The following is a 25973-nucleotide window of genomic DNA, read 5'->3' on the forward strand; positions in this document are numbered from 1 at the left end:
GATTTGGGGCAAATTACTTAAGATTTCTGTGCCTCAATGTTCTCATCTATAAACAAGAATTAAGTGAATTCATTTATATAAAGCACTTAGAACAGTGTTTAGCTCATAGTAACAACTCTGTAAGGATTATTATTACAGACAGCCAGTCTTATAATATTTTTACTTACCATTTTTCCACTTTATGATGGTGCAAAAGTGATATGCATTCAGTGGAAATTGTACTTCAGATTTTGAATGTGGATCTTTCAACAAGGGGTACAATAGTCTTTGGCGAAGCTGGGCAGTGGCCTTAGCTCCTCGTCAGCTATGTGATCACAGGGTCAACCACCGATATTCTGTACCCAAACCACCATGCTATTTTTCACTTTCATTCAGTCACTTACATGAGATATTCAACACTTTATTATAGATAGGCTTTGTGGCACATGATCCCACCTACCTGTAGGCTACTACAAGTGTCTTGAATGCATTCAGGGCGAGCCAAGCTAAGCTAGGTATATTAAATGCATTTCGACTTCCAATATTTTCAACTTACAATAAGTTTATTAGAACATAACCCTATCCTAAGTTGAGGAAGATCTGTATTTCTGTGGATTCTCCTGATTCTCCTGTGAAGTGTGTACTGTTCTTACGGCCGTCTTACAGAAGAGAATGCTGAGGTCACACTGTGAGTAAGTGGCAGCGTGGAGACTCCAGGCCAGCATTAAAAGTGAAGCTCCTGGAATTGTGGGAGCAGAGAGGAAAGGACAAGGGGAGGCTGCAGGTAGTGAGAACGAGGTGGAAGCTGGGGTGGCACGGGGGAAGAGTGGGTCAGAGGGATGACCATAGGACCTGAGAGGATCACCTTCTGTGTCTTTGCTCCCTCCTGCCAGCCTGGTGGCCTCCCAGAGGTACTACTTTGAGGTGCTGCACAAACAGAATGACAAGGGCACAGATCATGTGGAAGTTGCGGTGAGAGCTCCTGCCCTCCTAGTTCACCTCTGAACTAGGTGAACTCCTTGCCCCTTGTCCCCTGAACCCCTTTCTAAAGCCAGCCACCTCCAACCCTCTGTATCCACCCTCTCTCTTCCAGTGGCGACGGAACGACCCTGGAGCCAAGTTCACTATTATTGACTCCCCTTCCCTGTCGCTCTTCACAAGTGAGTAGGCTCTGCCCCTCCCCTGGAGACAGGCAAGCTGGTGCCAACATGTCCCATCAGGTGAATTTGGTCAGGGGAGGGGTGGAGGCTAAAGCTTAGGGTGCTTGGAACCTGTGTGGAAAGCGGATCCAGAACAAGGAACAGAACTTAAAGGGATTCTAAGGTCAAAGGTCCTTGACTCTTGGGTCAGTGACCCCTTTGAGAACCTGCTGGAAGCTCGCTAAGACCTCGCCCCAGAAAAATGCCCTTGTCTACCCACACACAATGTTTTGTGTACAATTTCAAGGGCATCCAGGGACCATGAGGCTAATTTCTCATTTCACAGTTGAAGGACCCATGGTTCTTTGCAAAGCTGTGACCAGAGCTGAAGAAACCTTCTCATCTGCTTTAGATTTATTTTCAGTAAATGAACTCTTCAGTTGTATTCTGTGTTGCTCATGATTTCCTATCCATCCACAGGCCCCACTAAGAACCACCACCTGGCAGGTGGGGCCATGTGGCCTGGGTGTAGGAAGAGCAGGCAGGGCCAGAACCCCAAGGGAGGGAGGGAGAGCTGAGTTCTGAGAGGAGACTGGGAGGGCAGGATGGGGGCAGGCCAGGGAGGTGTGCATTCACAGGACAGGGGGATAGGGTGGCATGGGTAAGGCAGGTGGGAGGAGGTTGCTGGTGAACGAAGGTCAAGGCAGAAGGGGCGCGAATTTTTGAGTTGGTGCAAGAGGAAGGAGGGAGAGCTGGAGTCCATAGGTGCAATGCGAAACGAGAAGAAAGAGGCCCATTGTAAGAAACTAGTAAGAATGGTAAGAAACTAGTACAATGAACCAGAGGTAACTAGCCCTGGGTGTAGAAGAAAGAGGAGGTCTGGCTGACTTGGAGAGAACACTGAGGCGGGGAGGGGTATGAGGAGCAGGGCTGCTGAGGGGTGCCCCTGCCATAGTCTGCATTGCTGGCTTATGTGTCTGAGACACAGCATAACCTGGAGGCTGAGACTGTATCGCCTCGGTTCAGATTTACCTTTGCCACTTCTGGTTGTATGATCTTCAGCAAATGACTTAAATTCTCTTTCCTAAGTTCCTAGTCTGTAAAGTAGGAATAATTAATAAATACCTAAGGCATACAGTGCTTATTTGGAGATGAAATGGCTTGATGTTTATCAGTTGCTTAGAGCAGTGCCTAGCTCGTTATTTAGTAAGTGCTCTATAGCTGTTTATGAGATAGATGAAGCAGGCTTCAATGTCGGATTTCCAGCCAGTAGCAGTAACACATTTGAGGAAGTGGTATCTTTTTTCATTTTACATAAAATGGTAGCCATGGGGCGAGCAGAGTGGGTCCAAGGTATATCTGTAGCTGAACCCACAGTCTGTGAGGGGGCAGGGCTAGAGGGGAGAGGGATCGCCCATACCCCATACTGTCCCTGGGGGGGATACAGAAGCCTGGGCTTAGAGGGGCAGGGGTCTTGGTTCTGGGTTTGTTCTGGGACTCACAGCTGCTTCTGTACTTTCCTCCCTGGGCCCAGATGAGACAGTCCTAAGGATGGATGATGTGGGCCACATCCCCCAGACAGCAGCCAGCCATGTAGGCTCCCGAGACTCTCTTCCCAGAGAGGAGCCGCCTCTCGCAGACATGCTGCAGCCTGACCCTCGGGATACCCTCTATCGAGGTAAAACTGTGGCCGTCCACTTGTCATCCGTTCTGGGGCCCATCCACTGCTAGGTCTGTGGGTGTTAGTAGAGGAGACTCCTCAGATTTGTCACTACTACCGCTGTATCCCAAAAGTCAGAGAATCTTGGTTTTCCCTTGCAGTGTAAAATATAACATGCACATAGAAAAGTACAAGAATATATATGTACAATTTTACAATTATACAGATCATTACACGACAAACATTGTATAACCACATCTCAGGACAAGAAGTAGAACTAGAGCCCAGAAATCCCCTATGGGTCCCTCCAAAATTGCACATATCATAGTTTCCTACTGGATCCCAACTCTTCTAATCCAATGAGAGAAATCTGTTCCCACCAAGGTGTTGGAGTCATAAATTCTTGGGAGCGTTTACATTATAAAAGATGAGAAAGCCCCATCCCAACCCCCATAATGACCAGGAGAAAATTCAGTTATTGGCCCTGCCCTAGAGTGAGACTCAGTAGCCTCTTGGACGTTTCTAAACCTTTACTGAGGCTAGCCCTGTACAGCGGTCCCAATGCCATGAGCCAGGGTCTGCATCCGACTCCTTGACCTCCAAGGCCCTCCCAGAATGCACCCACCCCAGATGAGTGATGCCAGCCTTGGTTTGGCAACCTCAGCTGATGGACTGGACTCTGCCTACCGCTGCTGTGAGCAAATACAAAAAGGTGCCTGCTCAGAGCAGAGGCCATCGGGCCTCCCCCTCAGCCAAGAGCCTTCGTGCCTCTAGGGCAGCCTGTTCCAGGCTCCCATCCTCACCCTCATCCCTCTTCCCTTACTGTCCTTAGTGCCTCTGATCCCCAAGGCTCATCTCCGCCATGTCTTGCCTGATTGTCCCTACAAACCCAGCTACCTGGTGGACGGGCTCCCCCTGCAGCGTTACCAGGGACTCCGCTTTGTAAGTCTTGGTGCTGGGCAGTGGGGGCAGGATCAAGAGGGCTTGCCACCTGTGGCTGAGATGGAGGGGCACCAGGGCTGACTCTTCCTCCCCGCGATGCCACATAGCAGTAGACAGGACTGCCTTATGGGGTCCAGGGGATGGGTGAACTTGCATTCCAAGTTGCCCATGGCCCAATGAACCACCCTATAAACTGCGAGAATGAATGCTCGGCCTTAGTAAGCCTTTTGACACCAACCCTGATGATGATGGGAGGGGCTGGCCTGAGGCTTCCTATACTCTGCTCCTTGAGCTGCCCAACCCTGTCCTGCCTGGGTCTGTCTTACTGGGCCATCAGCCAGCAGTCCTTATTAAACTCATAGATGAGGCACTATAGAGGGGAAGTTAGCTCTAGAGAACTGAGAGCCTGGATGGAAACTGCAGAGGCAGTGTGCATACTATATATCCAGATCTAGAAACCATCAGAGGAGTGCTAGAAGCAGGAAGAAGCGAACAGGAGTCTCAGGAGTTGTCCTCTGGGTCAGAGAATGGGTGGGGTCTAACTGGGAAGTTTATTGGTGGCATTGTCTGAAGTTGTTTAAGAGGGGCAGGAAGCAGTGGAGTAGCAAAAGGGGGGTTGTTCCAGGGCCCTGAGAGGTTGCAGGTAAAGGTTTCAAGGTGGCAGGAGAGGATGAGATGGCAGGACAGGGAGAAAATGGTGCTGGCTGCAGCTGTGGAGGAGCCGAGGTAGGAGCACTGGGAAGCTTGCGTCAGGGGTTACATCTGGTCCAGGGAGCCTAGGAGAGGAGGCCTGAAGAGTGGAATGGAACAAGTGTTGTCTCTCAGAGCTCCAAACAGTGCTTCTCCCCTGGGTGGTCCCAGCCAGGGGCAGACTTCACCCTGGTGGGCTGATTTCTTACCGAGGTCCTGCCCTCTCTTTCCTGTGGCTGCTTTCTCCTCTTCCAGGTTCACCTGTCCTTCGTCTACCCCAATGACTATACCCGCCTGAGCCACATGGAGACCCATAATAAATGCTTCTACCAGGAAAACTCATACTACCAGGACAGGTGAGTAACACCGAGTTGGGCAAGAAAACAGTCTTACAGAAGGGCTCTGCAGGACCAGGAGAGCTTCCTGGGTGAGAGGGGCTGTGAATGCCCTTCCAGCCTGAGGAGTCTAGGCCCTTCCTGGGCATGCCATGCGCTCACAGATACTCTTTCTCCCACACAGCCTCATTTCTGCACTCTAGGCCAGGGCATGACTCTGCACTGCTGCTGGCGCCTCCAGCAGAGCCTCACATGTTAGCTTGCAAGGGTACTGGGTACCAGTCTGCCTCTCCCCTCCTCCTGCAGGTTCAGCTTTCGGGAGTACATCAAGATTGACCAGCCTGAGAAGCAGGGGCCGGAGAAGCCAGGTATAGAGTGACCACTGAGGCTTCCAGGTCAGGCTGGGAGGGGTGACCATGGTCTGTTTCTAGAGGACCTTCAAACCATGCCAGCCCTTCCCCCGAAGAGAATATCAAAGCCACATAGTCCTTCCCCATATACCTGGAGGAATAGAAGATGGTATGCCTACCTTTTCCATACTACCCATGTATGGAAAATGACATTGTTTTTAACAGTGTGCTGTGGTCAGCTGGAAGAGAATTAGAGCCAAGAGGAGATTACTTGGACTGCTTGAATGATCGCTATCCCTGGCACGTCACTGGGGAAGTTCTGCTATAGAGAAGCACTGTCATCCAGTGGCTTTGCTTCTTGAGGAATTAGGGCATGTTGGGGGCCATTGGTTGGGTCCCTCGAGCACCTGCTAGGCACTTTGCCTATTTTATGTCACTCCATCTTCACGATAATCCATGAAAGACACATTATTATTCCTTTTATGCAGAGGATTAAATGGGCTAGTTGAGGTTGGTAACTTGCCCAAGGTCGCACAGTAAGCAAGCAGCAGAGCCCAGGTATAATCCCCATCTGAAACTCATTGGTGTGTCATTCGGATGATCAACTGCTGTCTTGTATATCTTGTCTGGGAAAGGTTAGAAACTCTAATGTGAGGAATGGTTGTTATTAACAACAGGTTTTGAGGAAGGCCTTCTAGAAGAATCCCAGTATGGAGAAGCAGCAGAGGAAACCCTTGACTCCAATGACCAGAATGCCATGATGCCAGAAGGAAAACAAGGGCCTACCTTTACCCCTGGGCAGGATGTCACTGACTACCACCTCCGAAGCCTACGGAAACTCCTGGCTCAGCCCCAGGAGGGTCTTCTGGCACCCTTTTCCAAGCAGAACTCCACAGCTCCCTTCCCTATGAGGACCACCGATGTCCCAGTCCAGCAACCAGAGAAGAGAGAGAAAAGACCCAGCCCTGAGCCTAGCGAAGATCCACCTCACTCTGAGAAGTGGCCTCCGGGGCCCCTGGCAGGGAAACTGCCTGCAGTCAAGGGGCCCAGGCCCACTGGTAACAGTCCCAGGAAGACTCTAGGGCAGTCCCAGTGGCTGAATCAAGTTGAGACATACATTGCAGAGCAGAGAAGGGGAGATAGGATGGAGCCCCCAGCCCCCAGGAGGGGTTGGCCTGGTGAGGAAGAGGTAGTGGTAGCTGCAGGTGAGGAAGGACAGGTGGAAGGAGAAGAAGAGGGGGAAGAAGAGGAAGAGGAAGAGGAAGAGGATATGAGTGAGGTGTTCGAATATGTGCCCATGTTTGACCCGGTGGTAAACTGGGACCAGACCTTCAGTGCTCGGAATGTTGACTTCCAAGCCCTGCGGACTGACTGGATCGATCTGAACTGTAACACGTCTGGCAACCTGCTGCTTCCAGAGCAGGAGGCTCTCGAGGTCACGCGGGTCTTCCTGAAGAAGCTCAACCAGAGGAGCCGGGGGTAAGGTAAAGGGCTCTTCTGGGACCGGGACCGGGGCTGGGGCTAGGGCTCAACAGCCAGCTGGCCTGAGGGCAGGAACCTGGGGGCTGGAGCGTGCTCCCCTGCTTCAGGCTCCCTGGAAGGTCAAGCACCTGGGACCCCCTATTCCTGAGAATGAGTCGGACCAGTCAGGCATGGTTCTGACACCCCTGGGTACCTGGCCCAGGACATGTGTCGAGCACGGGGAAGGCTTGGAAGATGGGGTCCCCTTTATTGGGGAAGGAGCTGGTAAAGGATAGAATAGGCAAAACTGAGACTAGAAGAGACAAGACCCCAGGAAAGAGCTGGAAGGGCGAGGGCAGAAAACATGGCCTGACTTCTTGTTTTTGCATTCATTCATTTAACCAATTGACATTCTTTTAATTGAGATAAAATTCATATAACTTTTAATGAGCCATTTTAGAGTGTACAATTCGGTGTTTTTTAGGTATTATTCATAATGCTGTACAACCATCACCACTATCTGATTCCAGAACATTTTCATCACTTTTAAAAGGAACCTGGTATCTGTTAGCATTACTTCGATTTCTCCCTCCTCTCAGTCCCTAGCAACCACTACTCGACTTTCTACTGCTATAGATTAACCTATAATAACCATTTCATGTTAATGGAATATGTGGCCTTTTGTATCTGGCTTCTTTCACTTGGCAAAACAGTTTCAAGGCTTATCCATGTTGTAGAATGTACTGAGTGCTTCATTCCTTTGTACTACTGCATAATATGAATACAATGCTGCTATGAACATTTGCGTATAATTTTTTTGTGTGAACATGGTTTCAGTTCTCTTGGGGATATTCCTAGGAGTAGAACTGCTGAGTCATATCTGTGTTTAATGTTTTGAGAAACTACCCATCTCTTTTCCAAATCAGCTGCGTCATTTTACATTTCCCTCTGTGGTGTCAATTTCTCTACATCTGTGCCAATGCTTGTTATTTTCCTTTTTTAAAAATAGCCATCCTAACAGGTGCGAAATGGTATCACATGGTAGTTTTGATTTGCATCTCCCTGAAGATTAATGATATTGAGCTACCAATCAACATTTCTCATAATCCATTGTGTGTTATGTACCGTGAGTGGACAGAGTTTATTAATGAGGGTCCGTTTCTGAAGGAAACACATTCACTTTACATACTTAGAATCTTAGAGATTTAACACATGTTAGAGGTCATCCCAGGTCTGTAGGTGCATTTTTGAAGATGGAAGCTGTGATCGCTAGAGATTAAGAATCTGGTGGAAGCCTTTTATCTTTAAATTTTATTTATTTATTTAGTAAGTAAGTAAGTAAGCTCTACACCCAGCGTGGGGCTTGAGCTCACAACCCTGAGATCAAGAGTCACATGCTCCACCGACTGATCCAACCAGGCGCCCCTGGTGTAAGCATCTTAGCCAATGGCAACTCTAGGGCAAAAACCAGAGTCTCCTGACCACTGGCCTCATGGGCTTCTCCCATACTGTATTTCCCCCGGCCCCCTCCCCACAGCGGGGGGAGGAATTACTCAAGCGGCCCACCCTTTCTGCCACAGGAAGTACCAGCTCCAGCGCATTGTGAACGTGGAGAAGCGCCAGGACCAGCTACGCGGGGGTCGTTACCTCCTGGAGCTCGAGCTGCTGGAACAGGGGCAGCGCCCCGTGCGGCTCTCCGAGTATGTGTCTACCCGCGGCTGGCAGGGCATCGATCCAGCTGGTGGGGAAGAGGTCGAGCCCCGGAACCTGCAGGGCCTGGTTTGGGGCTCACACAACCGCCGGAGACATGTCTTGAATGTCCGGGCCCCAGAGCCCAAGCTGTGTTGGCCGCAGGGCTTCTCCTGGAATCACCGAGCCGTGGTCCACTTCATTGTCCCTGGTGAGCCTCAGGCCGAGCCCGGCCATTATCAATGGAGTGGGGACCCTAAATGTAACTGCGAGCACCCAAGGCTCTGCTCCCTGATTCGATCTCACAAGAGCCTGGGGGAAGGCCACTTTATAGCCAAGGACCTGAGGTCACACGGCCAAGTGTTGCAGTTGGAAAAGATGCTGGCTCGTAGGCCAGTTGCTCTTCCTGGTGTGCCCGGTGTCAGGGTTGGACACGATCATGGCCGGGTTGTCATATTGGGGTTTGCAACTGTTCTGGGGGACAAAACATAGAGCAGGTTAGCCGGCTTTTATAAAGGGAAGGGGGAGCACGAAACAGTCTTGTAATAACTGTGAGCTAGGACAGGAAATGAAGGGTGCTAACAGGATGGACAGAAAACGGGGCTTGAGCATGGTCGGGTCACTGTGAGAAAGCTGAGGATGAACCCCAGGCCCAGGCCTTCCCGTGGGGCCCTGCCTGCAGGCTCTGTGGGCAACGGGGTACAGAGGCCCCTTTCACTGGTGAGCTCCCCCTCTGCCTCCTGCCTCTCTGCTGCGTTCCTACTGGCTTCCTCCATAGCTGCAGAGGTCCAATGGGGTCCTGACTCATACAGGAGCTGGTGGTGGGGGTGCCTTTCTTGGCATCACTGCTTCTTTTTCCCTATTGCCCACCATGGTAGTGAAGAACCAGGCGCGCTGGGTGCAGCAGTTCATCAGAGACATGGAAAAGCTGTTCCAGGCCACTGGTGACCCACACTTCAATATCATCATCACTGACTACAGCAGTGAGGACATGGACGTGGAGATGGCCCTCAAGAGGTCCAAGCTGCGGAGGTGAGGAGGCTCCCTGGCCGGAGCCCAGCCTGAGCCACTTGCTTTCTAGAATCCCGGATGCTGAGTACTGGGCGGAGCCAGAAGTCCCATGTAGCTTTCCTGATTCCCAGTGTCTGGCTTTCTCCAGAGGACTCATATGCCCATATCCCATCCTAGGAGCACACATCATCTTTCTCCCAGCCTGCCAGCATCCTCCAGGGATCACTGCTGCCAAGCCCTTATACTCTGCCTCTGTTTCCTCTCCTCTCCCTGCAGCTACCAGTACATGAAGCTGCGTGGAAACTTCGAGCGCTCAGCTGGGCTTCAGGCCGGCATAGACCTGGTGAAGGTAATAGCCTGGGAAGGGTTTGGGAGACGTGGTTACAGACTGGTTAAGAGGTGGAGACATCTGGGATGTGTGAGGCAATCAGCTCCTCGGGGAGGAAAGAATGAGGACCTGGGAGGTCCTTTCTGCTCTGCTCTAGGGCCAAATGACAGTGGAGCCTTTGTCCAGAGTCCTTGCAGTCATGAGGGGTGGAGGGGAGGTGTCAGAATTCATCCTCTGACTCCGAGAACTGCGCTCTGGGGCCCCATACTGTGGAAATTAGCTCAACGGTTTGTTTTGTGGAAGTTTGTCCATCACTCAAGTGGGAAGGAGCCTGAGGAGTGTCCTCAGGAGTGGCTTGACTTCTGTGGGGTCAGGGGTTTGCCCTGGTCTGTGGGGTCTGCTGACTCTCCCCCATCTGTCCCCAGGACCCGCACAGCATCATCTTCCTCTGTGACCTCCACATCCACTTCCCTGCTGGAGTCATCGATACCATCCGGAAGCACTGTGTGGAGGGCAAGATGGCCTTTGCCCCCATGGTGATGAGGCTGCATTGCGGGGCCACCCCCCAGTGGCCTGAGGGTGAGCCCTGTTCTTGGGCTAGGGAGGGTAGGAGAGCCCTCTCTCTGGCCTTGATTCTTCATCCCAGAGCTGGAAGCAACCATGTCTCCGGTGGCAGTCTCCCCTCTTCCCCCTCTTGCTCCTTCTACCCATCTGGACAGTCCACCAGAGAGGGCCTGAGGGCTGTGCTCACAGCCACAGCTGCGGCAACAATGGACATTTCCTCCCCATCTTCCCTTCATTCATTTATCAGACATTCACTGTGTGCCAGATTCTGTGCCCTATGCAGATAGAAAAATGGAAAGATAGGCTCCCTACCTCTGGAGAGGGTAACAGACAAGGAAAGCACGCTCGGCTATGTCTTCAGTGGCTGCTATTGTCAGATCGGGTTGTAGGGCCTGTGGTCACCCCCTGGTAGGACCACTGCTTCCATCGGACCCTGAAACTTAGTGCAAGGGCTTTCCCCCCACAACAGGGAGGGACTCGTTCACAGTTTTCAGCATCAGGCACATCGTCCTCTTTCAGAGAAGGCTCTGGGAATGTAGCCCAGCAGCCTCCATTGCCTCTAGGCCCTGGGTTCATCTCACTGGAGCCTTCTTGTCTGGCCACAGGCTACTGGGAGGTGAATGGGTTTGGACTGCTCGGCATCTACAAGTCAGACCTGGACAGAATCGGAGGCATGAACACCAAGGAGTTCCGAGACCGCTGGGGCGGGGAAGACTGGGAGCTGCTGGACAGGTGACCAGGGAAGGGGTGTCTGAGAGGGACTCTGGGGACAGAACGGGGCTAGATGGGCCAAGGCCTGGCCCTCAGGGCTGCAGGCTCCTGATCCACAGGTAACAAGCACTGGACTCAGAGGAAGCCTGACCACTTACTTGGGTCATGTTACTTGCCTGGCCAAGACTCTGTTTCTGTGTCTGTTAGAAGGGGAATGATACTGCCTCTGCCTATGTCCCAGGGTTAGCGTGGAGATTAAAGTCCATGGGAAGACTTTGGGGTAAAGCAAAAGCTGTTGAGCTGTATGAGTGTAAATGCTAATGGTCCCAGCACAGGCCCTGCGACATCAAAGAACACAGGTGCATTTTCCTGGATTGGAGCCTTCCTCCCCTGCAGCCACCTGCCAGGGAAGCTGAGGCTGGGGGAATGGACAAGAAGTCAGATGAAGGGTTAGGAAAGGCTTTGGGGCCAGCGAAAGAGACAGTGTGGATCATTAAAGGGCAGTAGGATATCCAGGAGGTCCTGGGACCTTGGAAGCCCTGGGAGGAGAGAGTTTCAGGGAGCAAGAAATAGTCAATGGCAAGAGGGAGAAAGGAGGACACAGGATCAGCTACAGACTTGGCAAGCTGACAGAAGAGGACATTGAGACAGGAGCAAGCAGGCCGGGACCCTGGTTGGAGGGGTTGTGGGGCATGCTGATGGCAGGGGAGTGGAAGCTGTGTTAGTATGAGATTCATCTTTAAAGAAATTTACTTAAAAAAATTTTTTTTTCTGCCACAAGGGGCGCTTTGCTGGCTCAATCAGAAGAGCATACTGCTTTTTTTTTTTTTTTTTTTAGCATACTGCTTTTGATCTCTGGGCTGTGATTTCGAGCCCCATGTAGGGGGTAGACTTTTTTAATAAATAAAAGTTTGAAGAAGAAAGAAATTTGTTGCCACAGAAGGAACGGGAAAGAGGATGATACCTTGAGATTTGGGTTAAAGGGGAGGGGATGGAGGAAAGGGAGAGAGACGTCAAAGAAAGAAAGGACCAGCCAGTGTCTAGAGGATGTGACAGGTGGGTCAGGAGCACTGGAGGAGCCCTGGGGGTGTGGGGACACTTCTTCCTGGAGACAGCTACCCCTCAGGGGCACCCATACTTGGCAGGTGATTTGTATCTGCCCCCTGTTTGCTCCTCTCCACACCTCTGTGAGGGAGGCGTGATTGTCTCCGCTGTCCAAATGAGCCTTGAAGAGAAGTTCCCAACTGCCCCAAATACCACAGCTAGTGGGCATCAGAGGCTTAAAACCAGCTCTGCGTATGTTTTGTTTTTTTTTGTTTTTGTTTTTTTCCCCTTGAGGGAGAAAAAAATAAGGGAGGTATACTGTATATAACGACAAGGGGCAGTACTAAGAGAATTGAAGGTGCAAAGGAGGGAGTTTGAGGGAGCTCGGATTAGCTAACCCAGCTCTCAAAAAGCCAGGTCAGAGCAGATCCCAGAGTGGATGGAAGACTCATATAGTGGTTACTTACCTCCACCCTCGGTCTTCCTGCCAGGTTGGGTAGATGCAGACTTCTGGTACCACCTTGATGGAAGGATACGCTTCCTGGGAGAGAGATTCCTCCCCACAGGCTACACATATAGCGACAGGGGAGGGCTGGGCTCAGGTCTGCCCCCTCCATCTCCATCACGGGTGGTGATGTGTCCCCTGCGGGCCGAGCTCCTGGTGGTTGGCATAGGGTGTGTGCCTGCAGCTGTACTGAGCACTTCTTCCCATCACCTCTAGTCTTTACCACCAGCCTCCAATATCTATACATTGACCCTTGAACCACATGGAGATTAGGGGCACTGACTTCCACACAGTGGAAGATCCACACAATATTTTTGACTTCCCCAAAACCTAACTACCCATAGCCTACTGCTGACTGGAAGCCTTCCCGATAACAATCAGTTGATTAGCACACATTTTGTATGTTCTGTGTACTACAATAAAGTAAGCTGGAGAAGAGAAAGTGTTAATAAGAAAATCATTAAGGAGGAGATAACACAACTAGGGCACTGTACTTTATTTATTGGAAAAAAGCCCACATGTCACTGGGCCCACACAATTCCAGTTTGTGTTGTTCAGGGGTCAACTGTGTATCATTCTCCTCTCTCTCAAGATTGGCACACTGATAGGGCACCTGGTTGGCTCAGTGGTTGAGGGTCTGCCTTTGGCTCAGGGCATGATCCCAGGGTCCTGGGATCGAGTCCCACATTGGGTTCCCCTTGGGGAGCCTGCTTCTCCCTCTGCCTGTGTCTCTGCCTCTCTTTCTGTGTCTCTCATGAATGAATAAGATCTTAAAAAAAAGAAGAAGAAGATTGACACACTTTGACTCTGAAGAGTGACACGCTTTACATGGTGTGGGGTGGGGCTGGGTTTCAAATCCAGGCTGTCTGGCTCCAAAGCCTTGGCCCTGTGCACCACACCCCACTGCCCATGCTCCAGGGAGAGTAAACAGAGGCAGACAGGGACCCGGTGGGACCAGGTGTGATGCAGACACAGGAGGGCTAGGTCCTCAGGGGCCTGGGCCTCTCCCCAGTTGCCTCTCCTGCTTCGGTTGCTCACCCTGCCCCCTCCCCCATTCAGGATCCTCCAAGCAGGCCTGGAAGTGGAGCGACTCTCCCTCAGGAATTTCTTCCATCACTTCCATTCCAAGCGAGGCATGTGGAACCGTCGCCAGATGAAAATGCCATGATCCTGAGGGGCGGCCCACTTGACCGACCAACCAACTGCTTCCCACTCCTTGACTCGTGCTCGCTCCCCAGCACCCCTGCTCACCATTGAGGAGGAGAGGGAAGGGGAGCAGGAGCCATGGCTGGGCCCCGAGAGGCCTCAGAGCTAACACTGTCACTTCCCCCAGAGCTGTTACCTCACACAGGCAGCTGCCAAGGCCCCTGTCTCTACCCTCGAGGCCTCCAGAGGGAGGACCTTGGGAGAGGGACCGGGAGGGGCCGTTCACTCAGTTGACAGAGGTGGACAGGCTTCTGGGAAAGGTGCCAGAGTCTTCTGGGAAAGAAAGACCTGTTTGAGTGCTACCAACCTATCCGTAAGGTGCATTCCAGCATCCACCCGGGGAGTAGTGACCAGGACCTGGAAACTCTTCTCTTGGACATATTTCATTGGGGGTTTTTACTTTTCTAACAGAAAACCAAAACTGTAACTGTCCAGACCCAGCACTGACTATGAGAGACAGATGCAGTCTTGCACTTAAGGCACGTCCCCACTTGTATACCTGACCCACTCCGGTGTAGCGTGTTGTGTCCCTCGGTCCTTGATCTGGCAGCTGATTTATAACCAGAGGAGCTGGCACAGCATGGATCAGTTCTCAGCTCTACCCCAGGCTTGTGCCTTCCAGAGACATGCACATCTCTCCCAGGGAGCCACTGAACAGCTGGTCCCCGATTAGGGCATTAACCTTACCCTCCTGGTGGTGCTAACTTCAGACCGACGACCACAAGCACAGAACTGGTGGCATTTTTATGGTGGCCCAGTGGGGTTGGGAGACAGACAGCTAGTGGACATGGGCTTGTCATTCCCCAGGGTCTGGCATACAGGCTGCGCAGGACAGGCATGGTGGAGGAGGTGTGAGAAGCCCCTGGCCTGCCCTAGCCCACCTGTAGGCTAAAGCCTTGGGGAGAATGTGAAGCAGAGAGGAAAGAGGATGAGGATGTAAGAAAGCCCTGGACTTGGGAAGGGGGTGGGGCGTCCAGCCGGAAGGGAAGAAAGGGAAGTGGAAGACTGGAGTCCCCACAGCCCCGCTCTCCCACACACTTGCCCTCCAGCAGGGAGATCCCCAGGCCCCACCTGCCTGCGTGGAAGAGGAAGGGGTGTGTTCAAGATGGAGGAACAGGGGCTAGGGTGAGAAGGGGCAGGGCCATGGGTTTGGGGAGGCAAGGGCATCACCCTGAGATCTCTTCCCCAATTGGAGGGGAGTAGAGCCAGAAGGAACTGAAAAGCAGAGCCCTTTCAGGGAAGAGCCTTTGGCCTTTGTCGTCTTCAGCTGCCCCTTCTGACACCTGCTGATCACACACTTATCTTGCACTAAAAATCCCCAGGTGCCTTTGGGGCTGGGGATTTTGCTGCTGCTGCTGCTGCTGCTGCCTTTGCCGCTGCTGCTGAACTGACCAATGGTGCATTGGGCACTGGCTCTGGAACTGCAGTGTCCGTGTAAGGAGGGGGGCGCAGGGCTCCCTGCTGTAAGGAAACACCAATGGGGGTTGCGGCAGGTTGCGGCGGGGCCCAGGAGGGTAGTCAGTGAGCCCACGCTCCCTGCTGCAATAAAGTCCAAGCCACAACTTCAGAGTCTGCCTGGTGGGCCCTGCATTCGCCAAGAGAACACCCTGGGCATTTAGGAGAATGGAGCCCATTGAGAACCTTCTAGAGGTTGAAGGTCCCCCTCTAAGAAATCAGGAAGGTCAAAGATTTTCCAGTTAATGGGTTCTGGCTTCTGGATACTATTCCTGCCCTTTGGGCTGTGGCTTTTTGCGTGGCCCTTGCTCAGGCTCACTGCCTTTGGGAAAGGGCTGTAGGGAATAGGTGAGAGCTACAGCTGGCTGGCTGGGGCACCAGCTTTCTTTCCAAGGCCACTGTCACCCTTGGGCGTGGCATCAGTAGGCCTGAGCCAACCCAAACAGCTCTCCCATCTCCATCCTCTTAATGACAGTAGCCTCGCCTGACTTACTCATGTTCCCCCCACCCCGACCCTGACCCTGGCCAATGCCTTTCCTTTGCCGTTAGTTACCTCCACACCATCTGCCTTAAGGGGAGGGCCTGGTCTGGCCCCTACTCAGTAGGGAAATGTGTTGGGTGGGGGGAGGAAGCGGGATGGGGGGAGGGAAATTATTAAATACAGCATTTTCTTAGAAAACAACGTGCCTTGTGTGTTTTTCCCATTGCCCATCAAGATAGGAGAGGGGTGGGCTGAGGGGCCTAAGGGTTCGCATCTCCCTCAGTTGTCAGGCCTCTGATGGACACACTGAGGACCCTCCCACAATGCCCTCCACCCTTTACCATTAGTTGGTGCCTGCCTTGTGGGGAACTGCCTGAGGAGTCAGGGCCAGTGCAGAAGGGCTAACAGACGCCCTGGCCGAGAGAAGGCTAGACACAGGGCTGGGGGTGGGGTGGGGGGGTGGTTGGTGGGCCATAGAAAGGAGCCAAGGTGTGGCTCATTTGAAAGTAGGAGACAGTCTGAAAATCGTTTCTATTGGAGCTAGGGATGCCCGGTTGATGCTTTATGAGCACAACTTGACCTTCCCAGTTCTCTTTGGCCTAGGCAGGGGTCAAAGTGAGTCTGTATGCCTTAAGCACACACCTAAGGGAAGGTGCTGATTTGAAAGCTTGGATAGGTTTATAACAGGTTCTCAAAAAGTATTGTGCATACATGGATCAATCCAGAATTAACTAATCTGCCATTGATGTAGCAGATGGTAATTAGCCCAAGGCATGTGGGGCCTGGAACACTGACTCAGAGCAGGACCCAGAGGAAAGGAAGTCAAGCCCTTTCCAGAACACAGCTGGAGAGGGCATCCAGAGACCAGCCTGATGCATAGATTGACTCAGCGGATTTGCAGAAAACTTTATAGAGATCATTCCATTTTACAAAAAGGAGAAAATGGATAGGGCAGAGGGGAGGAATGAAGCGGAGTATGAACTAGAGGCCTGAACCTGGGCAGGCTTGGCTTTAGGCAGACACTCCTTAGATGCAGGAGACGCCACCAGAGAGAAAGGTTGGCAGTACCTCAGTCTGAGCTCAGGACTCCAGACCAAGATGGGATTCACTTAGACCAGTAAAATAACACATCTTAATTCAGAAGCTGTGGGTAGGGAGCAAGGGCATCTCCACCGCCCTTCTGGGAGCTCTCCTAGGGGCTGTGGAAAGTGCCCATCGTCCTAGCAGTGTGGAGAGTAAAGAGGCAGAAGCCATTCCAGGACCTAGGACCTATAGGGGAAGCAGAGAAGAGACAGTGAGGTGGGCAGGCCAGCCCAGTGGTCCTTAGACTTTACTCTGCATACAATTCCCCTAGCAACCTTTTTAAATGCACTGATTCAGTAGATCTGAAGTGGGGCTGGAGATTTCGACGTTTCCTGCAACCTTCCACACAGTGTTACTACTGGTCCACGGACCGCAGTTTGAGGGATCCCACGCTGCATCTTTCCTCTTGCCAGAGGGGCAGAGCCAAGCACTGACCACACTGCCTCCCACCCACCCCCAGCTATAGAAAGACCCCAGCTTGACTGCTCAGGAAAAATCACCCGTTAGCAGCAGGAGGGGCCTTTCTGGGTCCCCAACCAAACTCTTCTCTCAGATCCCCTCCTTGCCTCAGATCTGTCTTTTCTTGTTGCTGGCAAAGATCTCACTCTTACTTCAAGCCCCTAGAGCTGAGAGAAGGGTCACTTGGGAGAACCCTTGGACCCGCGGACCTCCCATCCTCCCTCACCTGGGTCCCAGGCTGTGTTCAGAGCAGATTCCTTGAGGTCCTGGCAGCCAGGAAGCCTGTCTTGTGTGCCCCAAAGGCCGTGATGAAGACGTTGACAACGACAGTGATGAAGACCAGGGTGGTGGCAGTGTTGTTGAGTTGGTTGAGCTGCCATTGCTTTTCTACCTCATTGAGGTTCAGCTGTGCTGTGGGCAAGGTGGGGGAGTGGGAGGGAAGGGTTGGGGTGTGGGGCCACAGCCCGAAACCTCCCTCGCAGCATCCACTAGAGGTCAGAGAAAGTCTGGCACCTCAGACTCTCATGTGGTAGAAGCAAGGGAGGTTGTATTCACTGTGCTGAGCCACCTTCTCCCTCACTGACCTGTGCACCGGACATCCACACAGTCCTTACAGAAATCGGGATTTGGGAACTCATACTGAGTCTTAAGAGTGGGGATGCACGCCACGAGAAAGTGAAGAGAGTTGTTCAGCAGGTATTGTGGAGTGACCACTACATGGGATACCAGGAGGTAGGACAAGGAGTCTGCTCTCACCATGTAGGAGTTGAGTTGGGCGTTTGTAGGTGTGGAGGGCTACCACCTACCACAGGTCAGTGTATGGTTGAGAAGTTGACATGTGCAAGAGCAGGAGGGTGCAAGGAGGCAGCTGGGGCCTTTCCTCCCACCAGGGGCCACCGAGGCCGACTCCTGGCCTGGGCTCTCACCAATGACCACGAGCAGGATTCCAATGACCACCTGTAGAAGCAGAGAGATGCTGATGAGGGTGACGAGGGTGGTGTAGTAATGGGAGGACGGCCCCTGCTCCAGCACTGCTTTCAGCCGCATGGCATTGGACATAAAGAGGGCCACATCCAGCATGCTCTCGGCCACGCTCTTCTTGGTGGCATAGTGGTTCAGGTTGATGGGCTGGCTCCTCCTGAGGTTGGGGCTCCCAGGCTGCAACAGAGAAAACATGGGCTGACCGAGGAGGCTCCAGAAGGGGAGAGAAATTTTAAAGCTTTCCCTTAATGGGGTGGGAAACCGAGGGCAAATAACACCCTTCTCGGCTTCATGGCCTGAGAGAATAAAGAGTTGGACTAGAAAGTCCTTCAGGACCTTTGAACTCTGAAATGATGGTATGTTGGCATTTATGTTTCCTTAGGGTCTCCCCACGTCTATCTGAAGAAGGGTGGGGGGCTGTGGGGAAGAGTCCTCAGCTGCTTGTAAGATGTACCATCCTCATTTTATTCTCCATGTTGCCTGGGCCAGGCCTGGCCTTGGGCCTCTTTCTTCTCTGAGAGGAAAGCATCTTGGAAGACAGCAGGATCTCTGAAGCTTGGCTGGAATAAGAAAGGCACCCCTTCTCCCAGAATGCTGTGGCCTCAAGTTTGTGTGCACAGCTTAGCAAATAGGTCACAAGCTGTGTCTGGATCTCACCCAACCCTGTGGCCAAGAGCACTGAGGCCACAGCTGTGCTCCTCAGAATGCATGTCTGTACGTACATATGGATGCACACAGCAATGTACACTAGTGAAAAGCTCTTCATTTGATTTGGTCTTTTTATTATTTTTTGGCTAGGATTTATTGACTTGTAATTTACATTTGATTTGATTTTGAAAAATAAAACACAGGTCTTACTCTCAAGAAGTCATTAACTCTGAAAGATTGAATGAAGGACAATACAGGACCTACGGAGTGGCCTCTGGGTCAGGCCCAGAAATTCTCACTGGATGCTACCGGCCATCTGCAGCCCCTCAAGAGGATGAGGGTGTGTTTTAGGGAAATTAATTCAGGAGGGGGGACTTGGGATGGATTGGCCCAGGAGGGCCCAGAAGCATCGGCTCCAGAGCCATTGAAAGATTATTGGTCTGATTTGGGGTCAGGGTGATAAAGAACAGAACCAGAGCAAGTGAGAAAGGACAGGGAGGGGAAGCTTTGAAAGATGTTACAGCCTAGAGGTAGGGAAACTAATCTTGCAGATGAACACAGGTTATCTACTAAGTGGATGGATGGATGGATGGATGGATGGATGGGGCAGGTTTCAGAGGGTTCTGGACGTTCCTTCTGGATTCTGGGCTTGTCTGGAGCCAACTGGCCTGGTTGGCCAGTGCCCTACAAAGGCCCCAAAGCTTCAGCCCATTTGGTAAAGGTTTGTCTCGGGTACAAAGGACACTTTAGTAAGTGAGAGAGTCTGTGGAGCAGCCCCCAGGCCTCCCCACAATCCAAAGTGCTTCCGGCATGGGAACAAGGGTACCAAAATTGTCCTGTGGGCCATCCCCACGCCTCCTCTCCTTATCCCACTGTCCGGTATGTCTGGTGGCTACATGTTTTGCACTTTTTACTCCCTTCAAATGTAGCTCTTAGTTCAAGATCTGAGAGAGTTTGAAATTACTGTGAAAGCATCAAAGGAGACCCCTTCTCTTAAAATTTGCATATGAATAGCTGACAAAACCTTAAACCCAAAGCTCTAGTGTTGTGTTTGAGCATTGCACAAAAAGTGTGTGAAGGTCTGGGAGATAGAGGGTATTATTTGGGGACACAAAGATCTTCCCAAGCTTTCACCAAAAATACTATCTATAAGTTTTTTGTTTATTCATAAGAAACACAGAGAGAGAGGCAGAGACATAGGCAGAGGGAGAAACAGGCTCCCTGTGGGGAGGCTGATGTGGGACTCGATCCCAAGACTCTGGGATCATGACTGGAGTAGGGGGCAGACGCTCACCCACTGAGCCACTCGGGAATCCCTGCTATCTGTGAGTTTTAATGGAGCTGATAAGCTTCTGTTGTTCAGTGGCGCTGAGAAAGCCTCTGTAGTTTCCCAGAGGGTGTGGGAGGCACCGTGGGGCAGAAGAGGGTGCAGGCCCATCTCTTCCTCTCTAATTTAGGGCCTGCTTTGATTTTGATTTGTGCTAGTTCCGGGCGGGCTACCTTCCAGGTCAGGATGCTCTTTGGGGGTCTGGCTGGGCGGCGGCGGCGACGTGGGCGGGGTGACCCCCAGGCCCCAGGCCCCGGGCCCCGGAGCGTCCACATGGTGGCGTCCGAGGTCCAAAGAAGTCAGCGGGGCCCCCCCGCTTCTCCCCCAGGAATCCGCGGGCAGGACCGGGCCGCCCGAGCCCCGGACGCCGCGGGGACCCAGCGCGGGGGGCCGGGCTTACAAGGCTGGGTGGGCCACCCCCAGACCCGGCACACACGAGTGTCCAATGCGAGCGCCAGAGAAACCCACTACTCACAGGCCCAGGGCGGGGTCGGGCGATGGTAGAGGGAGGGGACCCGCCCCCCCGCCGGCAGCCCGGGGATGGCGTCGAAGGGGAGATGCTTGGAGACTCTGGAACAAGGGGCTCTGGAAGGGTCCCCTCGTGGCAGCATCTTTAAAAAAGCAGGACAAGGCTTTTCTTGATCCCCCTTGGCCGGTTTAGGTGCAGAGGCAGAGCAACGGGCGTAAAAACCTGCCGGGCCTCCTCGCGCCAGAGGGCTCAGCGGGACGAAGCCCCGAGCCCCGCGGGCGGCCACCGGCGAGGATCGGGTCGGGGCGGGCGGGGCGGGGCGGGGCGGGGCGGGCTCCGGGCTCGGCGCTGGCCCTTTAAGCCGGGAACAAAGGCGCGGGAATGTGGGCCGGGCCCGCCGGCGGAGCCACCCGGCCCGAGTCACCGGTGTTTCGTGGGACTGGGGGCGTCGCTGGCTCCCGCCTGCTCCCTCCTCTGGCCTGGGCCCTGGCCAGACGCACCCCCTCCGGGGCGGCCCCGGCCCCGGCCCCCTGCGGCAGCCTGCGAGGCCTGTGTGTCAGAGCTTCGCCCCCTCCACTCCCCTCCAACCCGCAGGCCTCGCCCCTGCTCCTGGCCCCTGTCATCTGGCTCCTCCTCCGAGGATCTGGGTGGTGGTGGGGGGAGTGGGTGGGACTCCCAGGCTTTGGGCCCAGCTCTGCCTCTGGGCCTGGCGCTTTGTGCCTGGGTTTCCACACCTACGACAGAGGAGGCAGATCCCGTCCCTGGAGAGGGAGGAGGCTGTGGAGAGGAGGAACTCATTCCATCTCTGTTTCTCCCTAAAGGAACGAGCCCTTCCGAGCTGCTCTCCTGTTTTCCTTCAGTCTGAGCTGTCTTTCAGGAACCCTGTCTCTCAGGAGCTTCTTACTGCGTCCCACCCCACTCCACCCCTCCGTTTGCACTCGAGGGCAGCAGCAGGCCCAACCAGAGCCTCCAGAGTCCCTGTTCAAAATGCATATCCTGTGGGAAAGGCAGCCCACCAACATCAGGCCAGCCAGTGACACCTGAACACCAGAAGGAGAGTTGGGGTTTACCAGGCTGGAGCAGGGGTGGGTGTGTGGGCTGATGGGAGTAGGTCCAGGGTCCCGTTCTGGAACCCCATGGGGCTTCTGGACACCAAGAGGTCATGGGCTTGCTGATTGGGTTGGGAAGGTGCACGGAGCCTGGAGAATACCCCAGACCCACTGCACAGGTTTCCCGGTTTGCCCGCCTCCTGGGCCTGCCCCAGCACAATCATTTCCTCTCTCTTCCTTGTCCTTCCCTCTTGTTTCTACTCAGATTTCCTTGTCACCTTGTTTGTCCTGCCAGGTCCCAGCTCCCAAGGCTGGTGTGGATTCCATCCCTGGAAGTCATGGATTGCTCCATTGTTCTGCCAGACAATTATGTGTCCCTTCATCCTTCTTGGCCTCTATTTTTGTTTCTTTACACAACTTGAGTTGGATAGGAAAGGAATGCCTCTTTTAACAGAAAAGTAAACAGATTTTTACATTGTTAAATGACATTATGGTCAGTGGAGACCACAAGCTCCAAGAGATCATTCTGTCCTTCCACGGAAACAAGGGTTAAGTAGCTGTTCTACCACAAAGCCATGGCATCTACTGAGTGTTAGGACCTGGAGCCGGGAGGGAGACAGGGAGTGCCCTGTGGGGAAGGAACAGGCCAAGACCCAGGGCTTTGTGGCAGCCAGGGAGGTTATCGCAGAAGGCACCCTGGATCCGGGTTCAAACCCTGGGTCGGTTACAAGCTGGAGGTATAAGCAAGCTGGAGGTATAAGCAAGCCTATAGCTACCACTGGGCTGCTTTTCTTATCTGTGAGATGAGGAGGGTTAGAATACATGATTTCTTGGGTCCTCTGAACACAGAGTGATGTAGGAGCAGAAGCCCCAGGACTGAGAGTCTCAGGGGTGGAGGACATGCCCCTGAGAGAGGCAGAGAGGTCAGGCAGCTGGGGAGCCAGGCACAGAGGCAGATCCAATGAGTCACTTGCCTCAGGCAGCTCAAGGGCATCAGTGACCCTCCAGTGAGTCATTATTGTCAGCCCTGAGAAAAGCCATGTGTGTGTATCATCTCCCTGTGGATCAGCTCATACTCAAGGCTGAGGACAAAATAGACCCAGAGGAGCCCTTGCCTGTTGGCCCTTCTGTTGGTCTCAAAATGACTGACTATCCAGAAAAGCCAGGCCTCTCCTGAAAAGCAGATGGGAATGAGCCCCACCTTTGGAAGGCTGTTTTGGGAAAGGGCGGGTCCCAGCCCAGGAAGAATGATTTGCTCAAGCGTTTGGATTTGGGCGACCTACTATGCCAATGTGTTCTTAATTAGGTACCTGAACTCCCTAATCCTCTGTCAGAATTAAGTTTGAAAGGGTGCCTAGGGAGCCCATACCTGGCGCCTGGCACGGGGTTGAACATGGGCCTGGAGTCATCTTATTGAGTCCTCACAAGAACCCTGTGAGGTTGGTGAAGGCGTGGTCACGGTGGCTGAACAACTGTAGGCTCAGAGAGCCTAAGTAAGTTGTACAAGGTCACAGAGCACGGTGTGTATCCCTGTTTTCTATGTACCAGGCCCTACCCAGCCACCTACCAGAAGTCATAGGCATACTCCCTGCATCCAAAGAGTTTAGGATGGAGGGCAGCCTGGTTGGCGCAGCGGTTTGGCGCCGCCTTCGGCCCAGGGCATGATCCTGGAGACCGGGGATCGAGTCCCACATTGGGCTCCTTGCATGGAGCCTGCTTCTCCCTCTGCCTGTGTCTCTGCCTCTTTCTGTCTCTCTGTGTGTCTCTCATGGATAAATAAAATCTTAAAAAAAAAAAAAAAACACACACAAAATTTAGGATGGAAAGATAAACATGTGAATTCAGAGGAAAGAAGACAATTTTTCCCTAAGGATACACGCACACTTGCTAAGGGGAGGTAAAATGCCCTTAGCAGGTGAAACTTCCCTTAGGCAGCATCCCTGAGTCCTGCATCACATTGCAGAAAGGACACTCATCCCAAAGTCAAAGGGCTTGGGTTCAAACTGGAGAGAGATGACCCAGGCAGCAGAGAAGATGGGGCTGAGAGAGAGATTTTTATCCATAACTTTTGAATTTTCAGCCATTTGGATGTTTGAACTATCTAAAAAAATAATAATCATAAATTTGAAATGAAAACAACTCTTTGCCCTAACAAGGCCGACGGTTAAAACAAAGTAGAATTTATGACTCATCATAGGCCTTGGCTTCTCCTGTCTGTGGAACGGGAGTAGTAGCTGCCCTGTTTCGAACAAAGCTGTTGTTAAAAAAGATCAATGAGATAAAATGGGTGAGTGGGCTTTGAACACTGTAAGGTATTCAAATATGAGACAAGAGAGACATCTTTCCCACTCAGGGTTATACTTGCACCTGTGGGCCTAGAGGCATTTTAAATACTATGTTGTGACTCAGGACCTGTCCCAGCCCAAATTTCGAAGGAAGGCATCACTCGTTGTCCTAGCCACCCCTGTGGTCCTTGAAATGCTTGTCTCCGCCTGCTCAGCAACCTGTGTCTTCACCCCAGCGAGCCTCTCCATGGAGCTGCCCCAGGCCTATCTGGCAGGGAGGGGAATTCTTCGACAGCCCACCTGCACTGGCCTCTGGGGTCTCTGCTGGGGCTGTGGCTGCGGACCCCAGCTGCGGTCCTCTCAGCTGGCCTCCTTCTCCCCTTCTCTGGCCTGGCGCACTCTTCCTCCTCCCGCCCCCAGGAGGGGGCAGAGAGCTAACCTTTACTCATTACCGCTCCCTTGGCCTGTGCCAGGCACAGTGATGCTCAGCAGCCCTGGGCCACACCAGATTACTCACTGTTCCCTGAACACACCCCACCCTTCCCGGCCTGCTCCTGCTCGCTCCAGGAGTGAAGGCCTTTCTTTCCCATGCCCTCTCCACCCACCAAGCCTCCCCTCCCTTCTAGAACCTGTGCCTGGGCAGGCTCTGCCCAGACCCTGGGCAAAGGCTGCCCCGCTCCGTACGGGCTTCAGCTTTGTTTAGACCTCTCTAGATGGCTCCTCCGGCCACCTACTTTACTGCGGACTCATCTTCAGTGTACTTGGGCCCCTTCTGGGCTTAGCTCAGTGACTTACCCACATTCAATGCACCGTAAATGATGATAACTTGGAATTTTTTATTTGAAAGAGTTTTGTTTTTTTCCCCCCCCCCAAAAAAAGGTAAAAAGAAAGGATCTTTGAGGGTGGGATTTCACTCACAGTGACTTCTGGGCAAAGGGAGTGGTGTTTGGACAGTGAATCTGCCTTTAAAATAAAAGCCCCTGATCCAGGGATAGCCCTTCCTCCTGGCTGGTGTCCTGCCTCAGGGAGTAAATGACTCAGACTGGAAGCTGCTACAGAGATTCGGGCCAAAATCTGTGAAGGCCCAGACCCCTGAGGCCTGGGTCTGGGGCAAATGCTCTGACCACAGGCTTCCCCAGGCCAAGAGCAGTGGATCTCACCCTTAAAAATCAACAGTCTGTAAACCACCTCGGGTGGGGTGTCTTTTGCTTGCTGTTCCAGTAATAATAATATCCAACTAACCCAGAAACCTCCTCGAAGCCTTGGGTGCAGTCTTGCTGAGAAGCTACATCCCTTGGCCCAGGCTGCAAACCAGAGCTTTAGAGCCTGAGAAGGTCTGCAGTGCCACCGTCCGTCCATCAGCCACTCCCCCCTCCCCCTCCCTGAAATAGCTCCACCTGCCAGCCACCAGGAACACAAGGGCTTTGGATCCCTTTGTGAGTTCAGGAGGTGAGATGGTTGCTTTCTAACAAAAGGGGGCTATATATAAAAGGAAAAGAGTGTGCGAGGAGGAACAGGAAGGCACAGGGGTTGTGATAGGAACCCCATGGGGCCTGTTTGCTCTCTCTTAGGAAGCATTTTCCACCACCCCTGTAAGAGGTCCCCCAGTCAGTGGCTTTCAGGAAAAACCATCTCTCAGTTAGGGTCCAAAGTTAATCATGGATTTACCACATAGAAATTTCCAAAGGATTTTTCTGCTCTCTCCCAATATCCTAAACAAGAGTACTGTCTAAGTTAGCACTTTGCTCTGGGGCTTCCAGACCCATCTGGCATTTGCCCCACTTTGTTGTTGTTGTTTTTAAGATTTATTTATTTATTCATGAAAGACACAGAGACACAGGCAGAGGGAGAAGCAGGCTCCTTGCAGGAGCCCGATGTGGGACTCGATCCCGGATCCTGGGATCGAGACCTGAGCCGAAGGCAGACACCTAACTGCTGAGCCACCCAGGCATCCCTCTAGACCTCACTTTGACTTTGTGGTTCTCTGCAGCATTCCCCAGGCCCACCTCACCCATCTCCATTCATTGTAAGCCTATTCTTCTTTCAAGGGTGAAGGAATTGAGTTAAGATTTGAACAATAATAATGATAATGCTGTATGCCAGATACAACCCCCATGAAGTG

General features: G+C 52.7%; 2 protein-coding genes and 1 long non-coding RNA gene across 13 annotated transcripts in view; 1 reads left to right on the forward strand and 2 right to left on the reverse strand.

Annotated features, from left to right (window-relative positions):
* Positions 1 to 25973, forward strand: part of B4GALNT3 (beta-1,4-N-acetyl-galactosaminyltransferase 3) — a 133147-nt gene that overhangs the window by 81401 nt on the left and 25773 nt on the right. For 2 of the 3 annotated variants that reach the window (XM_077871553.1, XM_077871555.1), the window contains exons 8-19: positions 873 to 951; positions 1073 to 1139; positions 2653 to 2796; positions 3611 to 3720; positions 4666 to 4766; positions 5052 to 5113; positions 5773 to 6574; positions 8137 to 8456; positions 9124 to 9277; positions 9533 to 9605; positions 10010 to 10163; positions 10754 to 10880. In XM_077871553.1, the coding sequence (XP_077727679.1) occupies positions 873 to 951; positions 1073 to 1139; positions 2653 to 2796; positions 3611 to 3720; positions 4666 to 4766; positions 5052 to 5113; positions 5773 to 6574; positions 8137 to 8456; positions 9124 to 9277; positions 9533 to 9605; positions 10010 to 10163; positions 10754 to 10880 (2193 nt within the window). Of the gene's footprint in view, positions 1 to 872; positions 952 to 1072; positions 1140 to 2652; positions 2797 to 3610; positions 3721 to 4665; positions 4767 to 5051; positions 5114 to 5772; positions 6575 to 8136; positions 8457 to 9123; positions 9278 to 9532; positions 9606 to 10009; positions 10164 to 10753; positions 10881 to 13467; positions 15177 to 25973 lie in introns of those variants that run through there. The other variant, XM_077871554.1, reaches the window with a different exon arrangement.
* LOC144297443 (uncharacterized) lies at positions 538 to 1256 on the reverse strand. The gene is made up of 3 exons (XR_013364484.1): positions 1059 to 1256; positions 845 to 906; positions 538 to 718 (listed from the first exon to the last, which is right to left on the reverse strand). It is a non-coding gene; the product is annotated as an uncharacterized LOC144297443 (long non-coding RNA).
* The window catches only part of NINJ2 (ninjurin 2), an 85016-nt gene continuing 75474 nt past the window's right edge, over positions 16432 to 25973 (reverse strand). For 6 of the 9 annotated variants that reach the window (XM_077871557.1, XM_077871563.1, XM_077871561.1 and 3 more), the window contains 3 exons: positions 18019 to 18250; positions 17319 to 17503; positions 16432 to 16819 (listed from right to left, as the gene is read on the reverse strand). In XM_077871557.1, coding sequence (XP_077727683.1) covers positions 17337 to 17503; positions 18019 to 18250 — 399 coding nt within the window. In that variant the 3' untranslated portion in view covers positions 16432 to 16819; positions 17319 to 17336. Of the gene's footprint in view, positions 16820 to 17318; positions 17504 to 18018; positions 18251 to 18527; positions 18547 to 20523; positions 20853 to 21017; positions 21099 to 25973 lie in introns of those variants that run through there. The other 3 variants (XM_077871559.1, XM_077871558.1, XM_077871556.1) reach the window with 3 other exon arrangements.

The sequence above is a fragment of the Canis aureus genome, chromosome 25, assembly GCF_053574225.1.
Source record: "Canis aureus isolate CA01 chromosome 25, VMU_Caureus_v.1.0, whole genome shotgun sequence".
In the NCBI taxonomy this organism is placed as follows: domain Eukaryota; kingdom Metazoa; phylum Chordata; class Mammalia; order Carnivora; family Canidae; genus Canis; species Canis aureus.